The sequence below is a fragment of the Caenorhabditis briggsae genome, assembly GCF_000004555.2.
Source record: "Caenorhabditis briggsae AF16 supercontig from assembly CB4, cb25.NA_194, whole genome shotgun sequence".
NCBI lineage: Eukaryota > Metazoa > Nematoda > Chromadorea > Rhabditida > Rhabditidae > Caenorhabditis > Caenorhabditis briggsae.
Window position 1 is genome coordinate 281 of NW_025543355.1, and position 17074 is coordinate 17354.

Sequence of the window (17074 nt, forward strand, 5' to 3'; positions counted from 1 at the left end):
AAAGAAATGTTTGAAAACTTCAAGTTCAAAATAGATGATACAGTAAGAATTACAAAGTACAAAGCTATTTTTGATAAAGGTTATCTACCTAATTGGAGTACAGAAATATTCAAAATCACTCAAGTTCATCCAGGGGAAGTCACAACATACTCCATTAAAGATTTAGCAGATGAAGAGATCAAAGGAAAGTTTTATGAAGAAGAACTTACTCTGTTTAATAATGTCAAAGAAGAATACAAAATAGAAAAGATACTGAAACGTAGAACTAGGAAAGGAGTAAAAGAAATGTTTGTAAAATGGTATGGATATCCTGAGAAATTTAATTCATGGATCCAAGATAACTAAACACTAACAACTTTAACGCGATTATCTTTAATTTCAACAATATTTTCACTCATTATCAAACAATAACATTTTGTGTTTTGTACAATACTCTTTGAAAAGGAAGCTTTTATTGTAACGTCAGGTCTTGATTGGATAATTCTATCATTTTGTTTAGATACATCGAACACCAACAATGGGTAATAATAATAGTATACATCTTCTTCCATGAAAATGTAATCCTTTGTCGATTCATAGTAACTGTTTCTAAACTCCTTTGCGAAATTGTATTGTTGAACAGCATTGAACTTATCGAAATCAAACTTTAAACAATCATGAGGATATCTCTCTGAATTTAATTCAACATAAATTTCTTCTAATCCACAGTTGTCAAATTTACCAGCATTTAAGTAGTTGTTATCTCTATTGCTCTGCAAAGCAACCACAATATACTTTATTTTATCGTATTTTGTTCCCAATTTCCATGTGAATTCCCTATTTCCATTAAGTATATTATAACTTTCCAACTGTCTAGAAATAAAAGGCATCTGTACAAGCTTGCTACTCTCAAAAATATTCAACAGTTTATTTTGCATTTCAAGACTAGGAACAATTTTTGGAATAATCCATTGTAATTTTTTAATATTTATCTTAGCTGTATGTTTTTTAGCATCATTAGATGTAATACTATTTTTGTTCTCAGGAGATCTGTAGAGAGTGAGTTGATGCTTTCTACCATAAACTATTTTATTATAACATTCAGCAAATCCAAACATATGTGTCAAAGGAATGCAAAAAGTAATACTTCCTTTTCTATTTTTTGTATACTTGTTAATCTTGTATGTAATAATATCTTTAGTTTCTAGAATCCAACCAAAAGTGTTTTGTTTATTCATGGTGCTGCTATATGTTAAAAGTCCTTTCATCAAACTAGCTCTACCAGGATCCATTATACTTTCAACTTGCATACCATCCATGCTATATGTTGATCTATCAAACAAAAACATTGGTGCATTATTAGTCAACGAGACCTCATCTGTTTCAGCCAACACAGTGTCATCTGGTTTCAATAGTTCACATTCCATATAAATATAAGACTTGTGTAAGTGTAAGTATTGATCACACGTTTCTATGACAAAATTGATTTCTCCATGTTGGTTCAAACTAGATCCAGAGGAAGGAAATATGCTTATAAGATTCTCTTTTTGTATAGAGGTGTCACTCACAATAGGGGTATCAACTACCAATATCCTATCAACAGCCTCAATCATTTTCAATTTATTTAGGGAAATTTCATTTGCTAATTTTCAAAAGTAATAAATGAGAATAGTATGTGTGGTGATTTTCTTTTTAACTTTATATCAAAGTACATTAGGTAAGCCCATCATTTGTAATGAGAACTCACCAGTTCAATATTTTAGAATCCCAAAACTACACAAATGTAATTATCATAGAATCCTTAACTCAAAATCAGAACCAGTTCAATATGAAGTTTTCAAGCCAAACATTATTGAATACATTTCAGATGCTAAACTTTGTAAAAAATTAGTCAGTGAGGTTTCAATGTACACAGACTTTTCTGGATATGAACATACAGTAGAAAAAGAATTGAACAACTATCCCATCACCCTAGCTGAATGTAGAGAAATGATTAATAGTAAGAAATGTGGATACGGAACTTTATCAAAAGGTAGTTCTAACGTTTGGAGTACAAACAATAAAATTGAAGTTGATTACCCAAATAGATTCACAAGCTTCTTCTCTCCCAAAAGATTCTACAAAGAAAATTGTATAGTTATTGAGACGAAAGTTTATTCACATTTCAATCAATCTAAGCCAACCAATATTCTGGCAGATATGAATAATTGCAAGTATCAAGACGGTTTCTGTGAGATCAAGAAAAATGAAATTATAACATGGGATGTTAACAGAGATCAGAAATGTCAATTTATCTCTATTGGAATACTTGATGGGATGTACAATAACAAACTTTGGGTTAACAATAAGAACCAAATTGCGTTAAACTTCCAAACAAACAAAACTGTAAATGATTGTAACGTAGACCTAATGATTAGTGATGAGGGTTTTGCTGTAAAAAGAATACAAAGATCACAATATTCTCCAAGACAAATTCCTGTTCCAGTTCCACCAAATCATCAAAGACCACACCTGGAAGATGACAGAAGAAAGCGTGAACAAGAAGAACAAAAAAGAAAACGTGAGCAAGAAGATAATAGAAGACGTGAAGAAGATATTAGGAAACGTGAAGAACAATCAAGACGTGATCAAGAAGATGCTAGAAGACGCGATCAAGAAAGGCAAAAACAGAATGAAGCTGATTTCGAAAAAAGGAAACAAGAAAAACTAAAGAAGGAGGAAGAGTTCGAGAAAAAGAAACAAGAAAAAGAAAAGAAAGAACTCATGAAACAGCGAAAGGATGAGGATTGGACAGTTCATGATGAACCTCCAAAGAGTGGAGACAAAAAAGCTAACAGAACTAAAAGAGAAATCTTCCAACCACTACCACTACCAAACTATGACGAATATTTGAAAATCAAACAAGACTGCGACAACTTACCGCCCTATGAGGCATTCAAGAATAGCAGAGAAGGATGTGATTCGCTAACAACTTATACAGATTTTATAAACAACATTGCAAACTATGAAAAAGAACAACACTTAAATTTATCAGCAGAAGAAACATGGCAACCTCTTCCATTCCCGGGATATGAAGAATATTTGAGTATTAAAGAAGATTGTGCTATTCTACCAAGTCACGATGAATATAAAACAATTAGAGAAGCGTGTGATGCATTCCCAAGTTACACAGAATTTATAAAGAGGATAGCAAATTATGAACTGTTTCAAACAGGAAAGCAAAGAAGGAAAAGAGAGCTATACTCAGATTTTCAAGCAGCAGGAGAATTCCAATATCTAGAGAACCAATCAAACAATCTACTGAGACATACTACAGAAGTAATGTGTGATATTTTCAACGAGCAAAATGAAGTTCTTGAAAGTCTTATTAGAGAAAATCCAAGAAGATACATCCAAAAACAATTGAATCATACAGCCGTCAAAGTCAGATTTATCGATGTTGCAGAAATTGTACAAGTTACATTCTGTAAAGAAATTGATGAAGAAGAGATTGACTTTATAGACGTTACTCATTTTGATGGACATAAGCTAAGCATTGCACTTACACTAGGACAAATACCAATCAAGATAAAAAGTCTTGGAGATAAAATTTGGTATTACAAAAATGATTATTCAGGAGGAGTCATATCAAGCAAACCACAGCTTCATCCTATGATTGATTATAGAAGTAACATCACTAACATGAAAAGTTTCAAAGAGTTTGATTTAAAATTCTTAGATGACAAAGTAGTATTCCATGAGCACATTCTATTAGATTTGAAGACAAATATTGAAGAAGAACTCATTGAAGAAATGAGAGAAAAGTCTGATGTTTCAATTGAAGCTCATGCTAGTAATCAAGATTCTACTTTACCTCATGAAATATTAGACGATGTAGAAGGATTCTTTGGAAAATGTGGCTTAGAATTTGGAGAGTTGGTGTTACTTTGCCAGCAATGTTCGTATACCTATTTATAGCTAGATCATTTTGGATGATACTTTCCCCAAAAACTTTCATTGATAGAAAAAATAGAAAAAGAAGAAGAGAATATGAGGCTGTAGAGTTGAGAGAAATGGTGCATCGACCGTCTATACAATCTCTAACAGTTGATTAATTTTTAACTAAATAAATGAGATTCTTCAATGCTGGAAATGCTTCTAGTTATTCAATTATGGGTTCAGAGGAAAAACCTAAAGTAGAACTTGTAGAAAATATTCCTAAAGAAATTCCAAAACAATCTAAACAGACTTCACATAAAAAGACAAAGCTATCTAAAACTAATAAAGACTTCTTGAAGATTCTTAAAAGTGGTTCTGGTTTTAAAAGAATTTAGATAATGTGTAGCTCTATATGAACATCACAATCATTATATTCAATAAGTTTATTCTGATCATCCACAAGTTTTAAAGTTAGTGTGTTACAAGTGTTAGCAGTTTTATGATAGATCAAATTTACGGGTTCATATTTTATGGTTTTACTCTTTTTCAAAAACTTACAAATTATATTACTCTGTTTTTCTTTCATAAAAGAATCACAAATAAGACTACAAGATAGATATATAAAATTGTTGTTATCACTCTCCAAAGTTCCATCGACTTTTACAACGGCTATAGATTTGGGTTTGAAGTCTTGAGGAAAATCAAACTGAAATGACTTCTCATTAGATCTAAGATTAAGAAATAAATAAACCATTTATTACACATTAAATTATGTCATCTGACTTTGCCGATTATTCTGTTAAAAATTATTACTCCATTCGAAAAAATAATCCATTACTTCCTTCTTCAATAAGAGCTTGCATCATAGGAAAATCAGGATGTGGTAAAACCAATTTGCTGATGAATTTACTATTGGATAAATTTGAAGGAGATGATTATTTAGACTATGACAACTTGTATATATTTTCAACTACACTTTTTCAGCCCTGTTATCAAGCACTTATAAATGGTTTTGAAAATGGGTTGAGTAAAAAGGATATTAGAGAATGCTTTAAGAATCAGAATTTTATGGTTGAGAAAAAAGATAAACAAGAAATAACTATTTGTACTTCAGATAGTTTAGATGATATTCCTGATCCTTGTTCTATTGATCCTAATAAAAAGACTTTAATAATATTTGATGACTTGATGTTAGAAAAGCAAAATAAAATAGAACAGTACTACACTAGAGGTAGACATAATAACATTGATTGTTTTTACATTTCTCAAAGCTATATTAAACTTCCTAAGAATACTATCAGAGAGAATGCTAATTTTTTTATAGTGTTTCCTCAAGACAAGTTAAACTTGGATTATATTTACAGAGATCATTGTAGTGAATTAGATAAAGAAAGATTTTTAGAGATGTCTTCAGAGATGTGGAAGGATCAGTATTCTTTTTTGACTATTGATAAGACTAGTGAAGCAGATAGTGGTAAATTTAGAAAGCTGCTTAAGTATTTTTATATTTTTTGACTGTCTATTTTTGGGCTATACTTTTTATTTTTCATGTTTATTTTTCTGGACTCTTTTATTATTCCGTTTTTCCGTTTTTCCGTTTTTAGTGTGTAATACGGAAAAATAAAAGAGTCCAGAAAAAAAAGGTCAGAAAGAAAGGAGATCGTAAAAACGGAAAAACGGAAAAACGGAAAAAACGATAAATAAAGTATGATTAAATGGAAGACGAGTCTATCATCTACAGACCTCATAGACCACATATGTATCTACACAAACACACATGCAATAAGGCTTGTCGGAATCAACACTCGAAAATTAGAAACGATGAGAGAGAATCTCCTGAAGTATTTTACTTCTTGTCATCTGAACGCAAGTTAACAGACGAACTAATAACTTTTGATAAAATCGAGAAAAACTTTTTCCTCATTAGCAATGATGAGCTAATGCAAGATATAGATAAAAATTATAAAACAAAATTTCATGGAGGAGACGAACCGATATTTTTATATTGTAACGACAAACCTTTTTGTAAAAGATATGGTCCATATGGAGACAACATCATAGATATAGAACAAACTAGAGATACAACTAGATTCAATAAAAAGAAGAATATGTCTACACCAGAACCAAAACTTTTCAATAGACATGAAAATAATATAAATTTTAAAGATAAAAGTGAAAAACCAAAGGAGTCCATAAAGTATGTTAGAAAAGGTGTGAGTGAATTGACAATAAAAGAGAAAACAACCCACAATAATGAAGAAACAAAATTAGATGATACATGGAACCCTATTACTCAAGAGCAATTTTTAAGTATGTGGGACCCTTAAACATTTTTTTCTTTAATAAATGAGCACAACAACAACGACTACTAAAATAAATACGCTGAACACAATTAAAAAGGAACAACCTATAACATTAAATGATTTGAGAAACACAGTTTTAAGAGAGGCTATTAATAGGGTTGGAGGAGAGGATTCAATCATTTCGTTTTTAGATATGATTCGCTGTTTTACAAAAGAAGATCTAAAAAAATTTGGAGAAGACTCACAAGAAGTTATTATCCTCATCAAACAAAAAATGCAACAAATATTAAAAGCCGTAGGAGTAGACAGATCAACCATTCTATTAGACATCATTGGTTTATCACATCAGCTTCTTATGATTGAACATAGTGTGTTGGAGGATAATTATGACATCGTAACCAATGAGAATGAGGAATTGAAGAAAATTGTAGTATCATATGAACAGAAGGAAGATAGAGAAGAAGATATGAGAATACTGGAAGCAAAGACCGAAGAAGCAAAAAAGCAGGTACTAGCATTTAAAAGAAGTAATATAACCTACGCCGATTTATTTAAAAAAAAGATTTAAAAGGTGTGGATTGCGCGAAAGAATTATTTACGGTCCATGATGTTCAGAGACAAATCTATCTAAAACTAGTAGATTTAATTGATAATAACAAAAAAGAAGCCTTCTTTTGTATCACTACTCCTAATAAAGAAACGTTTTTACAATACAATCCTAATTCTATTCATAAATTAAGAGGAGGAACACAAATTAATATTAGAACAGTTAAAGCCATTGAGGTATTTAGGGATACGTTGCTAGAAAGGTTTACAAATGAAAAAATTGATACATATTTGAATAAGCATTTTCCAACAAGTAATAAGAAAGCGCTAGAAAAATTGATGATTAAAAAAGTGAATGATTATTATCTTCCAAAAATGAAATTTTGGTAAAATATTAGCTAAATCTTTCTAGGAGAAAGAAGATTTATTTTATTAGATTGAGGTTCATAATCTGAAGTTTTCTTTTCTATTACTGTTTCAGATTCATCTCTTGTTTTTGATTTACCTTTTGTCTTCATAACAACATATTTACTGATATCCATCTCTTTTGCTAATTCTCTTAAACCATCATATAACGTTTGAGTAGAAAAGTTGTGTTGTTTTACCCAGTTTCTTTTATCAATTCTAAGAGGGGTTTTGTCTTGATCGCTGATGTACATTCTAGCTAGTGTAATTTTTTGTGACATTTAACTAGAGAAAAAATAGGCTATTGTAAGAGATTGTAAGAGATTGTAAGAGTTTGTAAGAATGTATAGAGTGTATAACAAGACCTAATGATTACATACCAATATTCAAATAAATAACCCCTAAGTCCTTCTTCTTGATTACTTTCTGTTTGACTAGTTCATCTAACATTGCATGAATTTTATTATACTCATCTTTGTTACCAGCCTGTTATGAACCAATAGATAGTCTCAATGAGTCAATTAGAGAGTTGGTATTTGATGGTATGAAAGAAATAGAACTTCCTGATGTTGAAGATGTTCCAGCTGTAGTTGGGGTCTTAGCAACAAAATATTTAGACTTTATGAACGCCCATTTATCACTAGAATCTGAATTGTATCTTTTAGATTCTTTATCAAAACCTTGGTACAGAGCATTGGAGCATAATATTATTTTTTGGTAATTTGAAGAATCTTCAGTTGTAATCTTATTCAAGTCGGGAGACTTTTTGAGTAGTAACTCCATCAACCCTTCAGTTGCTGTGTATTCTTCATTATTAACTTTGATAATATTCTGATCAAACGAAATGTCTTTGTTACCAATAGTATATTTCTTTTCTGCTTTGTTGAACTTGATTGAGTATCCAGCATTACTTCTATCTGAATTATCTTGAAGATAACTTACAATTAGATTACTTACAACTTGAGGTGAAGAAGAACTAGGTAGAGAGGGAGGTAGGATTACTGAGGGTTGCTTAATAAGACTTTTACGATTTGTCTTTGGTGTTGGTGTAGTTGCAGGGGCTATTGAAAGTTGAGAAGGAGATTTAAAGTTGTTTAGAGTTTCTACTATTTTGTCTTTTCATCAATTATTTCTTCTTGTAGTTTTTTGTTGGATTCTAAAATAGGTTTAAATACTTCAATTCTATAATCTTCTACATGTTCTAAATCTGATCGCTCTTGTAAATTCTTGATTTTATGCTCTTTTCGGTTTTTCAAAAAGTTGTTTACTATTTCATTACGTCGTTTAGGGTCATATATCTCAACTACAGAATGCATTTATTACAGGAAATATCATCGATTTTAGGTTGATTTATTCAATATTTCTGAAAATTTATTATAGGTTTTAAATGATACTTTTCTTGCTCTATAAATGGACCCTAAAATTAATTATGAGGAATGGAACAAAAAAGACCTTCTTACTCAAGTGAGAAAAGAAAATAAGCAGAGAAACCCTAAATTGTCTGATGATCAATTGATAAAAATGACAAAAGCAGAACTCATCAACTTCCTCCAAGCTTCGACAACTCCTAATGTTGTGGAGAAAACACGTCAAGCTAATGGGAAATATTTCAAAGTAAACGAAACAGAATTTGAGCAAGATGCTGAAAAGTTGGTGATGGAGGAACGAAAGAAGTTTTCAGAAACCAAAAATAGTAAATATCTTAAAATGACTATGTTCAATCAGATAGATTCTGAGTCCCAAATTCATAATTGTTTAGATGAAATATATAATGAAGAGAATAAGGCTATTAAAATCAATTTAAGTTTCGGCTATGTAACCGTGAAAAATAATGATTTGAAACTATTCAAACCTGGACGCAACTATTTCTTCGATACAGTGAAACAAATAAACAACGCTGAAGACATCTCTAATTTGAAAAAAGAAATAACTGTTGAAACTATTACACACAAGCTAACTAACAGATTTCCTGATTCATCAACACGTTTAGTTGGTGTCTATGCTATGGCAGTAAAAATTACACGATTAGATTTTCCTATTGGAGCACCGATTAATTTACCTCAATACATCTTGAACTCCACCTCAATCATAAGTCTACAGAATGTTGATAACAATATGTGTTTCTGGTATTGTATTGCTGTTGCTGATGAAGAGAGCAGAAAAGATAGAGTTAGCAGGAAAGCTAAGCAGTTATTCAAAAACTTCTATGGAGCTGAGAAACGTGTTACGAATTATGTTGGATTTGATTATGTTAACGAGCTTGATAAATATGAAAAATTTAATGAAGATTTCGCAGTTAATATTGTAAGCTACTATGAAGATAAAACAATTTCATACGTTAGGAAATCATCTTACAACGCTTCAAGAAAACCTATCTACCTAAATTTATATCTCAACCACTTTTCTTACATAACTGATTTGAGTAAACTATATTCTATTTTCTTGTGTCAAAGGTGTGGAAAGAAATTTGGAGATAATGCTCACCGAGATAGACATTATGATAGCTGTACCTTAACACAAGAAGATACATTTGACAAGTACCCAACACTTTGGAAGAAAGATCGAAACTTGATTGTAGAATTAGCTGATATCTATGATGTAGAAGTTGATTTTAAGTATGATTATATGATAACTTTTGATATGGAGTCTAGAATGCAAAAAATGAACGATAAGGTTAGTGATAAATTAACATACACTATGAAACACATTCCGACGTCTGTGGCAATTGCTACCAATGTACCTGGGTTTGAAGATGATAAGTTTATACTAAATGAAGATCCTAATGAGCTAGTGAAAGAAATGTTTAAATGGTTTGATGATGTGGCTTCGAAAGCAAGTCAACTAATGTTAGAGAAAATGCAACCACTATTATGTCGATTAGAATCTAATGATTGGTTGAAGTCTAAGGTACAAAGATATTGTGAAGTGATTCCTATAGTTGGATTTAATAGTAGTTTCTATGACATAAACTTAATATCTTCATCTTTCGTTCAAGAAATTATGAAGAGAAGAGAACTAGATAAAATTGATCCAATGGTAATTATAAAGAGGCGACAAGATGGTGGTGTTGACCCAATGGTAATTAAAGAAGGAAACAGATACAAGACTATAAAAACAAGACAGTTTCAATTTCTAGATCAAATGAGTTATGTCGCTGCTGGCACTAAATTAGAAAGTTTCATCAAAGCATATGTTAATGTTCAAAAAGGATGGTTTCCTTATGAATGGTTTGACTCCTATGATAAGCTGAATTATCTAACACACAATTTGACAATAGAAGATTTTAATTCTTCATTGAATGGTTCTATGGCTCAAGAAAACTTTGATGACTTGATGAAGATTTGTGTTGATAAAAATTTAGTGACAGTTAGAGATTTATTAGAATGGTATAATATCTTAGATGTAAGACCAATGTTAGAAGCTTGTTTGAAACAAAAAGAATTCTTTTACACATTCAAGCTAGACATGTATAAAGATGCTTGTTCGCTACCAGGTCTTAGTGAAAATATTTTGTATCAGTTTCAAATTAGTGGATTCGAGGAATATTTGAAAGAAAAACCGAAGAAGATTGAGCATTATACCCCTATAAGTGAAACACAAATAAATAAGAGAATAGATGGTTATCGTCAACAAGATGAAAAAGCAAAAAGACCACCTTGTGATTTGACTGTCGATTGTGTTAGAGAAATACTAGAAAATGGGAACCATAGTTGTATATACTGTTGGTTAGAGTTAGGTAGTGATACATGGTCTCTTGATAGAATTGATAATGCTCTACCTCATACCAAATCCAATTGTGTTGCTTCCTGTATCAAATGTAATAAAGCTAGGTCAGATAAGATGTTCAAAGAGTTTTACAGACACAAAGCAATGTTGAGATTCGAAAAGGATCATCCAATGATCTGGTTGTTTGGAGAAGAAAACAAAAAAGCATTCTACAAGCTCAAAAAGAATATAACTGGTGGTGCATCTATTGTGTTTCATAGATATCATGAAGTAAATAAAACAGAAATAACACGAGCTCATTACAACGGTACCGAATGGACGTATCCGGAAAAAGGTAAAGCTGTAAAGAAAATAGTAGGGTTCGATGCAAATGCTTTATATCTTCATTCCTTAGGAGAAGAGATGACTTGTGGAAAACTATACTTTAAAGAAAATGATAATTGGAGTGAAATTGAGAAACAAGTTTTAGACAATTCATTCTTCGGATTTTTAGAAGTTGATATTGAAGTCCCTAAAGATAAGTGGAACTATTTTAGTGAGATGTGTCCAATCTTTGTAAATAAGGAATATGATGAAACTATCTGTGGAGATTATACATTAAACCTTTTGAAATCCTTAGAAAGAAAACCAACAAAAAGTAGAAAGTTAGTTGTTTCACTTCAAGCCAAACAAATATTAATTAAGTCTACAAGACTGCGGTGGATGTTAGAACATGGTTGTGTTGTTACAAAACTCTACGGATATATTGAAGCAAAACGGAGGAGAATTTTCAAAGGCTTTATGGATTGGGTTTCAGATGAAAGAAGAAAAGGTGACGTTGACTCAAAGTATGCAATCATATCGGAAGGTGCTAAACTTGTGGGAAATTCAGCATTTGGTAGAACAGGAATGGATAAAAACAAACATACAAAAGTAAGTTTCTGTAATGAAGTGGAGTTTAATAGAGCTAAAAACGATTACTTTTATTATGATGCAGAGGAATATAATGGGATTTACGAAGTAACAAAAAGACCAAAAAAGGTTAAACAGAATATGGCTCTACAAATTGCCTGCAGTGTTTACGATGATTCGAAGTTGAATATGTTAAAATTCTACTACGACTGTATAGATAAGTATGTCGATAGGTCTGACTTCCAGTACATTGAAATGGATACCGATTCAGCTTATATGGCTATTACTGGCAATACTTTAGAGGATTTGATTAAACCTGAGATGAAGGAGGAATTTGAGAGAGATAAATTTAATTGGTTTCCTAGAACTGATACAGAGGAGCATCGCCGAATAGATAAAAGAACACCAGGTTTATTTAAAGTGGAAAAAGAGGGGGATGGTATGATAGCATTATGTAGTAAAACTTATTGTATTTGGACAAATGACGATAAATGTAAAGTTTCTTCAAAAGGTGTTCAGCAGAAAAGAAATAGCTCTATTCTAACTAAAGAAAAATATTTAGAATGTCTTGTTAATAAACAAACAATAGTTGGACTGAATAAAGGATTTAGATTCCAGAATCAAGAAATGAAAACTTATGAACAGAAAAAGATAGGATTATCTCCTGTATATGGAAAAGGAGTTGTGATGGATGATGGTATTCACATTAGACCTATTATATTTGAGTAAATAGAGTTAGAATAGAATTTTTATAATCATGTTTTTCTAATAATTTTAATAAGAGTAGACAGTAGTATCCACAATGATGAGTATCAAATTTTTGTATTTGAAATGTTGAAGTAGTGATTTCGCTTGAAGTATTACGTTTAAGATATTTTATTATTTCTTGAGGGGGTCCAAACCAAAAGAGTCAAAATAAAATAATTCTTTTTTATTCGCTTTATAACACACCCAATGAGTACCTTTATTATCTGAACTATCAAGATTAATGATGCCTACTTCTACTTCTTTACGTTTTTCTGGTAAAGTATCTCTCATAAATACACCTCTAAAGTTTTTAATTTTTAAATCTTTTGCTATTTCTAATAAATCTACATTTGTTAATGGTTTCAAATCTTTATTCAGCATTTAATAAAACGTAATAATGGTAAAGAATTGAATGAAAAGAGTGTTGGTTAACACTTGATTTTTTTGCCGTTTCTTCATGGTTCTGACGGTTGATTTTTTCATGTTTGCTCGACGAGAATTTTTGACTGATTTTTCTGATTTTTTCAGTTTTTTTCATGATTTTTTTTTCGTTTTTTTCGATTTTTTTTCAATTTTTCTTGCATATTTTTCGGATCTCATTAAGTGGATAATCCTGAGCTTTTGAGTGGGGTTCGAACTTTCTAGCATTCAAACACAAGGCAGGCGCTTTACCATTCTGACATGAGAACAAATTGATAAGAGAGTTGAAAAAGTGTTTAAGTGTAAAGAATTTGTTATCAGTTGGGGTGAAAATTGACTGTTTTGAGAGGTTGAAAAAAGTGGTATTATTTTCGTGTTCGGAACACGATTTTCGTGCTCGCCTAAAATGGGCGTTTTTCAGCTAATTGTTTTGATAATTCAAGGAAACAGAAGAGAAAGTGTGGAAATATGGGTGAAAAAGGGGATTTGAAAAAATGGTGGGGAAATGGAAACGGTACTATAATCCTCCATTACTATACTACTATTGTTCATTGACACGACGTTCAATCTCACGGATTCGTATGTGACACTGTTGTTAGCCGAAAGCCCCAATTTTATGTATTATAACTTTCCTCTGAAAGCTATATTAAATATTATTCAGAACGAAAGCCAGTTCAAAACCGAGAGTTTTTCCACATGGATATCTAGTCCATTCACACAAAACTAGTTCAAATCATGATTTTTTCGCTGAAAAAATCAGAAAGGTTTTAGAGCCTTTGGTGTTGGATAAAGTGGCACCTGCAATTCTATTGGATGGGGAGAGTAGTCTTCGGGTATATGGAGAGGTACTGCACATAAATTCAGTTCAAATGACCAACAAAAATTGTTCAGGCAACTGATTCCAGAATTTTAAGATGCGATTGGCATCTAATGCGACTACTGAGCCTAAAATACGGTAGGAAAATAGCCAAAACGGCATCCTATTTTCTTTACGGTTCAAAGGATAATAATGGAGTATGAAAGGCAGGAATTTTAGGAAGTTTATCTGAAGATCAATTTTACGGAAGACTCCAAAAAGTGAAGAGACATATTGATTGTCGTGTTTTCGACTGGTTCGTCAATATTTTTGAAGTAAAAAATTGAATGTTAATTCAGGATATTACGCAACCGAAGTGGAGGATCACTTACATGCTTGTTGAAAGTGCAATGGCCCTTCCCAAGCTTCAATCTGGATTGATCCTTCAATACAGGGTGGCCGATAAGTATAGGACGCTCGCTTTCAGCGTTCCCTGGCACGGTGCCAAGGGATATTTTCGAAAAATTTCGAAACTTTTCGAAAGTCCAGAGACTATATAAGTAAGCTTCTCAGTCATTTGTTCTCACTTCTCCATATCGCCGAGCTATGAAAAGTTCTCCTCATCGTCCTTCCATTGAACTCTTGTTCAAGAGAGGCCTCGGAAGTGCTGAGATCGCTCGACGCCTTCAAATTTCGTCTTCGACGGTTCGAAACGTTGTCGCTGCTATCAAAAAGCGAGGAGATGCTTCTGAAGTAAAAAAAAGCGGACGTCCACGTTCTGTCAACACCCGGAATACTCGTGCAATCATCAAGAAACGGATCATTCGAAATGATGGATTGAGTCTCAATAGGATGGCGTCACAGCTTGGAATTGCCCGATCCACTGTCCAATCGATTGGCAAGAACGACTTGAAGCTCAAAAGTTACAAACTACGTCGTGGACAGTACCTCTCGGACAAATCGAAAGCGATGCGACTCGAAAAATGCCGAAAATTACTCCAGCACTTTCAAGTGCGCCGCGTCTCTGACGTTATCTGGACAGACGAGAAGATCTTCACTATTGAACCTCTTCCCAACCGTCAAAACCCGAGACAGTTATTGTCAAAGGATGACAGCATGTCTCCGAAACGTCGTCTTGCCCATAACCGCCTTTTCCCGAAAAGTGTCATGGTTTGGGCCGGTATCACGGCAACCGGTAAAACTCCGTTGGTTTTCATTGAAAGAAATGTGAAAATCAACTCGGAGGTGTACCAAAAGATTGTGTTGATGGATAATTTGTTACCCTGGGTCACTCAGCACTTTGCTGGTGGTCCATTTATCCTTCAACAAGACTGGGCACCGTCCCATGGCTCGAGATCGACATTGGCCGTCTTGGAGGCGCATTTCCCTGGATTCCTGGACAAGAACTTGTGGCCTGCTTCCAGCCCGGATCTCAATCCGATGGATTTCAGCGTTTGGGGCATGTTGGAAGGGAAGATCGCGGGAAAAGTTTTTGCTACTGTCGATGACTTGAAGGCCGCTCTCGAGGTAGCATGGGCTTCGATCGACGACGGATACCTGCGGCGCACTGTCAATTCGGTGAAGAAACGTTTGAGAGCCTGTGTCAAAGCTCGTGGATCCAACTTCGAATTTCTCTTGTAAAATCAAATTTTCTGCTTATTTTTTGTTGTTTAATAAAGGTTGTTCTCGAAAAATCCTCAAATTGAAAAAATGGGAGCACTTTCAAAACGTCCTATACTTATCGGCCACCCTGTATAACACGACTAATCCTGCTGAAAATTTCAACAAACTGATCAAACAAGTCATCTGAAGTCCAGTGCCATTAAAAAAATTAGTCGAAAAACTCGATGAAATTTGTAACGAAAAGCTGGACGAGCTCAGAAAATGCGCTGTCAATGAATCTGAGATGGTTGTGTTAAGTACACATACAGATTTGATGGACGAAAACGAAAAGAAGTCGTTGTTTGAAAAAATTGGACTCCAATGCCCCATTCTTCTCTCCTACGACCTCCCAGAATTGAACTATCAACAATGTGATCAACAAGAAAGAATAATGAAACATGTTCGTGTACTCTCCTCTACTGCTGGCTCATATGTCCTTGAAAACACGAATATTCCTGTTTCTCAGCCAAACAGGGCCTCGTTAGTCTCAAGAGTGGAGGATCACTTACATTGTTCAGTATGCTCGGTAACCTTACCAGCTTACGTGTGCAGTCACCTGTAAGTAAGGAATCCCATTACAGAAAATAAGTTTCTTGTAGGTATGCATGTATCGCAACCTTAACCAGGACAGAACGAAAAGTCGAACTTTGGCGTTTAGAGGGTTTCATACGCGGAGACTCAATAATTTCTGTACCACGAAGAGCTGGCAAAAAACCGTCTGATAGAGTCGGAACGAGTGCTTCTTCATCAAATTTCATTAGAAAAACTAACGAAATTTCACAGTAATACCCATGTCATCTTAAAGGTGGGGGGACAGGAGATTTTACGGGGGATTTTTGGGGCCAGAGTATGCATTCTACCGTGACGGTGTACAACGCTTAACGCCACTCTGCGTACAGCTGTCGTCCTCGCCTTTATGTATGCAATCGGGCGACCGCTTTCTCTTTGCCCGTGTAGCTCAGTCGGTAGCGGCGCCGCACCCTCAATCCTCGACCCACACGTTCAACTCCTCGAGGGGCATATTTAAACGAAATTTCGAGAACATTTTTTTTTCATGTCCCCCCACCTTTAAGAATTTCAAAAATGTTACATTTCAGACTATCAATTTTCAATGAGACTAGTGATGAGGAGAATGAAGAAATCGATTTGACCGACTATGAGAGAACTACTCAGAGTGAAAGTAGATCAGAAATCTCTTACGAAGTTTCTAACACACATAACTCGCCAACGCAGCACATTTATCTCAACTCTTCCTCTTCTTCTCTAAACGAATCTTCAGATACACTATCTTCTAGAAGATCCAGGTAAAATACACCTACATATATTATCGTTTTCATATCACGAAAAATTTTGAGGAGAGCAACAAGAAGATTCAGTCCGAGCTGCAGCTCTTCGATTTTTGATTAGATAAAAATTAATTGCTGCTGTTTTTTTTTGTTAATTTTTTTGTTTTGTTCGCATTTTTAATCAATAAAGATTCATGTTACATGTTTAACTTTCTGGGTACCTGGTCAAAAAGTGTAGTCAAAGAGACTTTGTAGTCAAAGAGACAAGTGTAGTCAAGGAGACTTTGTAGTCAAAGAGAATGTGGAGTCAAAGAGTAGGTGTAGTCAAAGAGTGGTGTAGTCAAAGAGTAATTGCCAATAAAAATGGCGCGCGTTCAAATATTAATTAATTGCCG

The 17074-nt window shown here is 33.3% G+C and overlaps 7 protein-coding genes across 7 annotated transcripts in view; 5 read left to right on the plus strand and 2 right to left on the minus strand.

Annotated features, from left to right (window-relative positions):
- Positions 1 to 341: 341 nt before the first annotated feature.
- On the minus strand, positions 342 to 1592 carry CBG24592 (the record flags this gene model as incomplete). The annotated part of the gene is made up of 2 exons (XM_002648320.1): positions 342 to 670; positions 722 to 1592. 2 exons carry the CDS (start codon positions 1590 to 1592, stop codon positions 342 to 344), a joined length of 1200 nt encoding a protein of 399 aa, XP_002648366.1.
- A 49-nt stretch (positions 1593 to 1641) lies between these two features.
- On the plus strand, positions 1642 to 4073 carry CBG24593 (the record flags this gene model as incomplete). The annotated part of the gene is made up of 2 exons (XM_045240995.1): positions 1642 to 3916; positions 3937 to 4073. The coding sequence occupies 2 exons, from the start codon at positions 1642 to 1644 to the stop codon at positions 4071 to 4073; spliced, it is 2412 nt and encodes an 803-aa protein (XP_045091371.1).
- A 595-nt stretch (positions 4074 to 4668) lies between these two features.
- CBG24594 lies at positions 4669 to 6768 on the plus strand (the record flags this gene model as incomplete). Its single annotated transcript, XM_045240996.1, has 2 exons — positions 4669 to 5361; positions 6550 to 6768. The coding sequence occupies 2 exons, from the start codon at positions 4669 to 4671 to the stop codon at positions 6766 to 6768; spliced, it is 912 nt and encodes a 303-aa protein (XP_045091372.1).
- Positions 6769 to 7640: 872 nt separating this feature from the next.
- Positions 7641 to 8467, minus strand: CBG24595 (the record flags this gene model as incomplete). Its single annotated transcript, XM_002648323.1, has 2 exons — positions 7641 to 8068; positions 8431 to 8467. 2 exons carry the CDS (start codon positions 8465 to 8467, stop codon positions 7641 to 7643), a joined length of 465 nt encoding a protein of 154 aa, XP_002648369.1.
- Positions 8468 to 8672: 205 nt separating this feature from the next.
- Positions 8673 to 12497, plus strand: CBG26722 (the record flags this gene model as incomplete). Its single annotated transcript, XM_045240997.1, has 1 exon — positions 8673 to 12497. The coding sequence occupies one exon, from the start codon at positions 8673 to 8675 to the stop codon at positions 12495 to 12497; it is 3825 nt and encodes a 1274-aa protein (XP_045100718.1).
- Positions 12498 to 14847: 2350 nt separating this feature from the next.
- On the plus strand, positions 14848 to 15372 carry CBG26723 (the record flags this gene model as incomplete). The annotated part of the gene is made up of 1 exon (XM_045240998.1): positions 14848 to 15372. The coding sequence occupies one exon, from the start codon at positions 14848 to 14850 to the stop codon at positions 15370 to 15372; it is 525 nt and encodes a 174-aa protein (XP_045100719.1).
- A 265-nt stretch (positions 15373 to 15637) lies between these two features.
- CBG24596 overlaps positions 15638 to 17074 on the plus strand; it is a gene marked incomplete at both ends in the record, with an annotated part of 5961 nt that continues 4524 nt past the window's right edge. Inside the window, 2 exons of the mRNA XM_002648324.1 lie at positions 15638 to 15951; positions 16491 to 16697. Of these exons, the coding sequence (XP_002648370.1) occupies positions 15638 to 15951; positions 16491 to 16697 (521 nt within the window). The remainder of the gene's footprint in view (positions 15952 to 16490; positions 16698 to 17074) is intronic.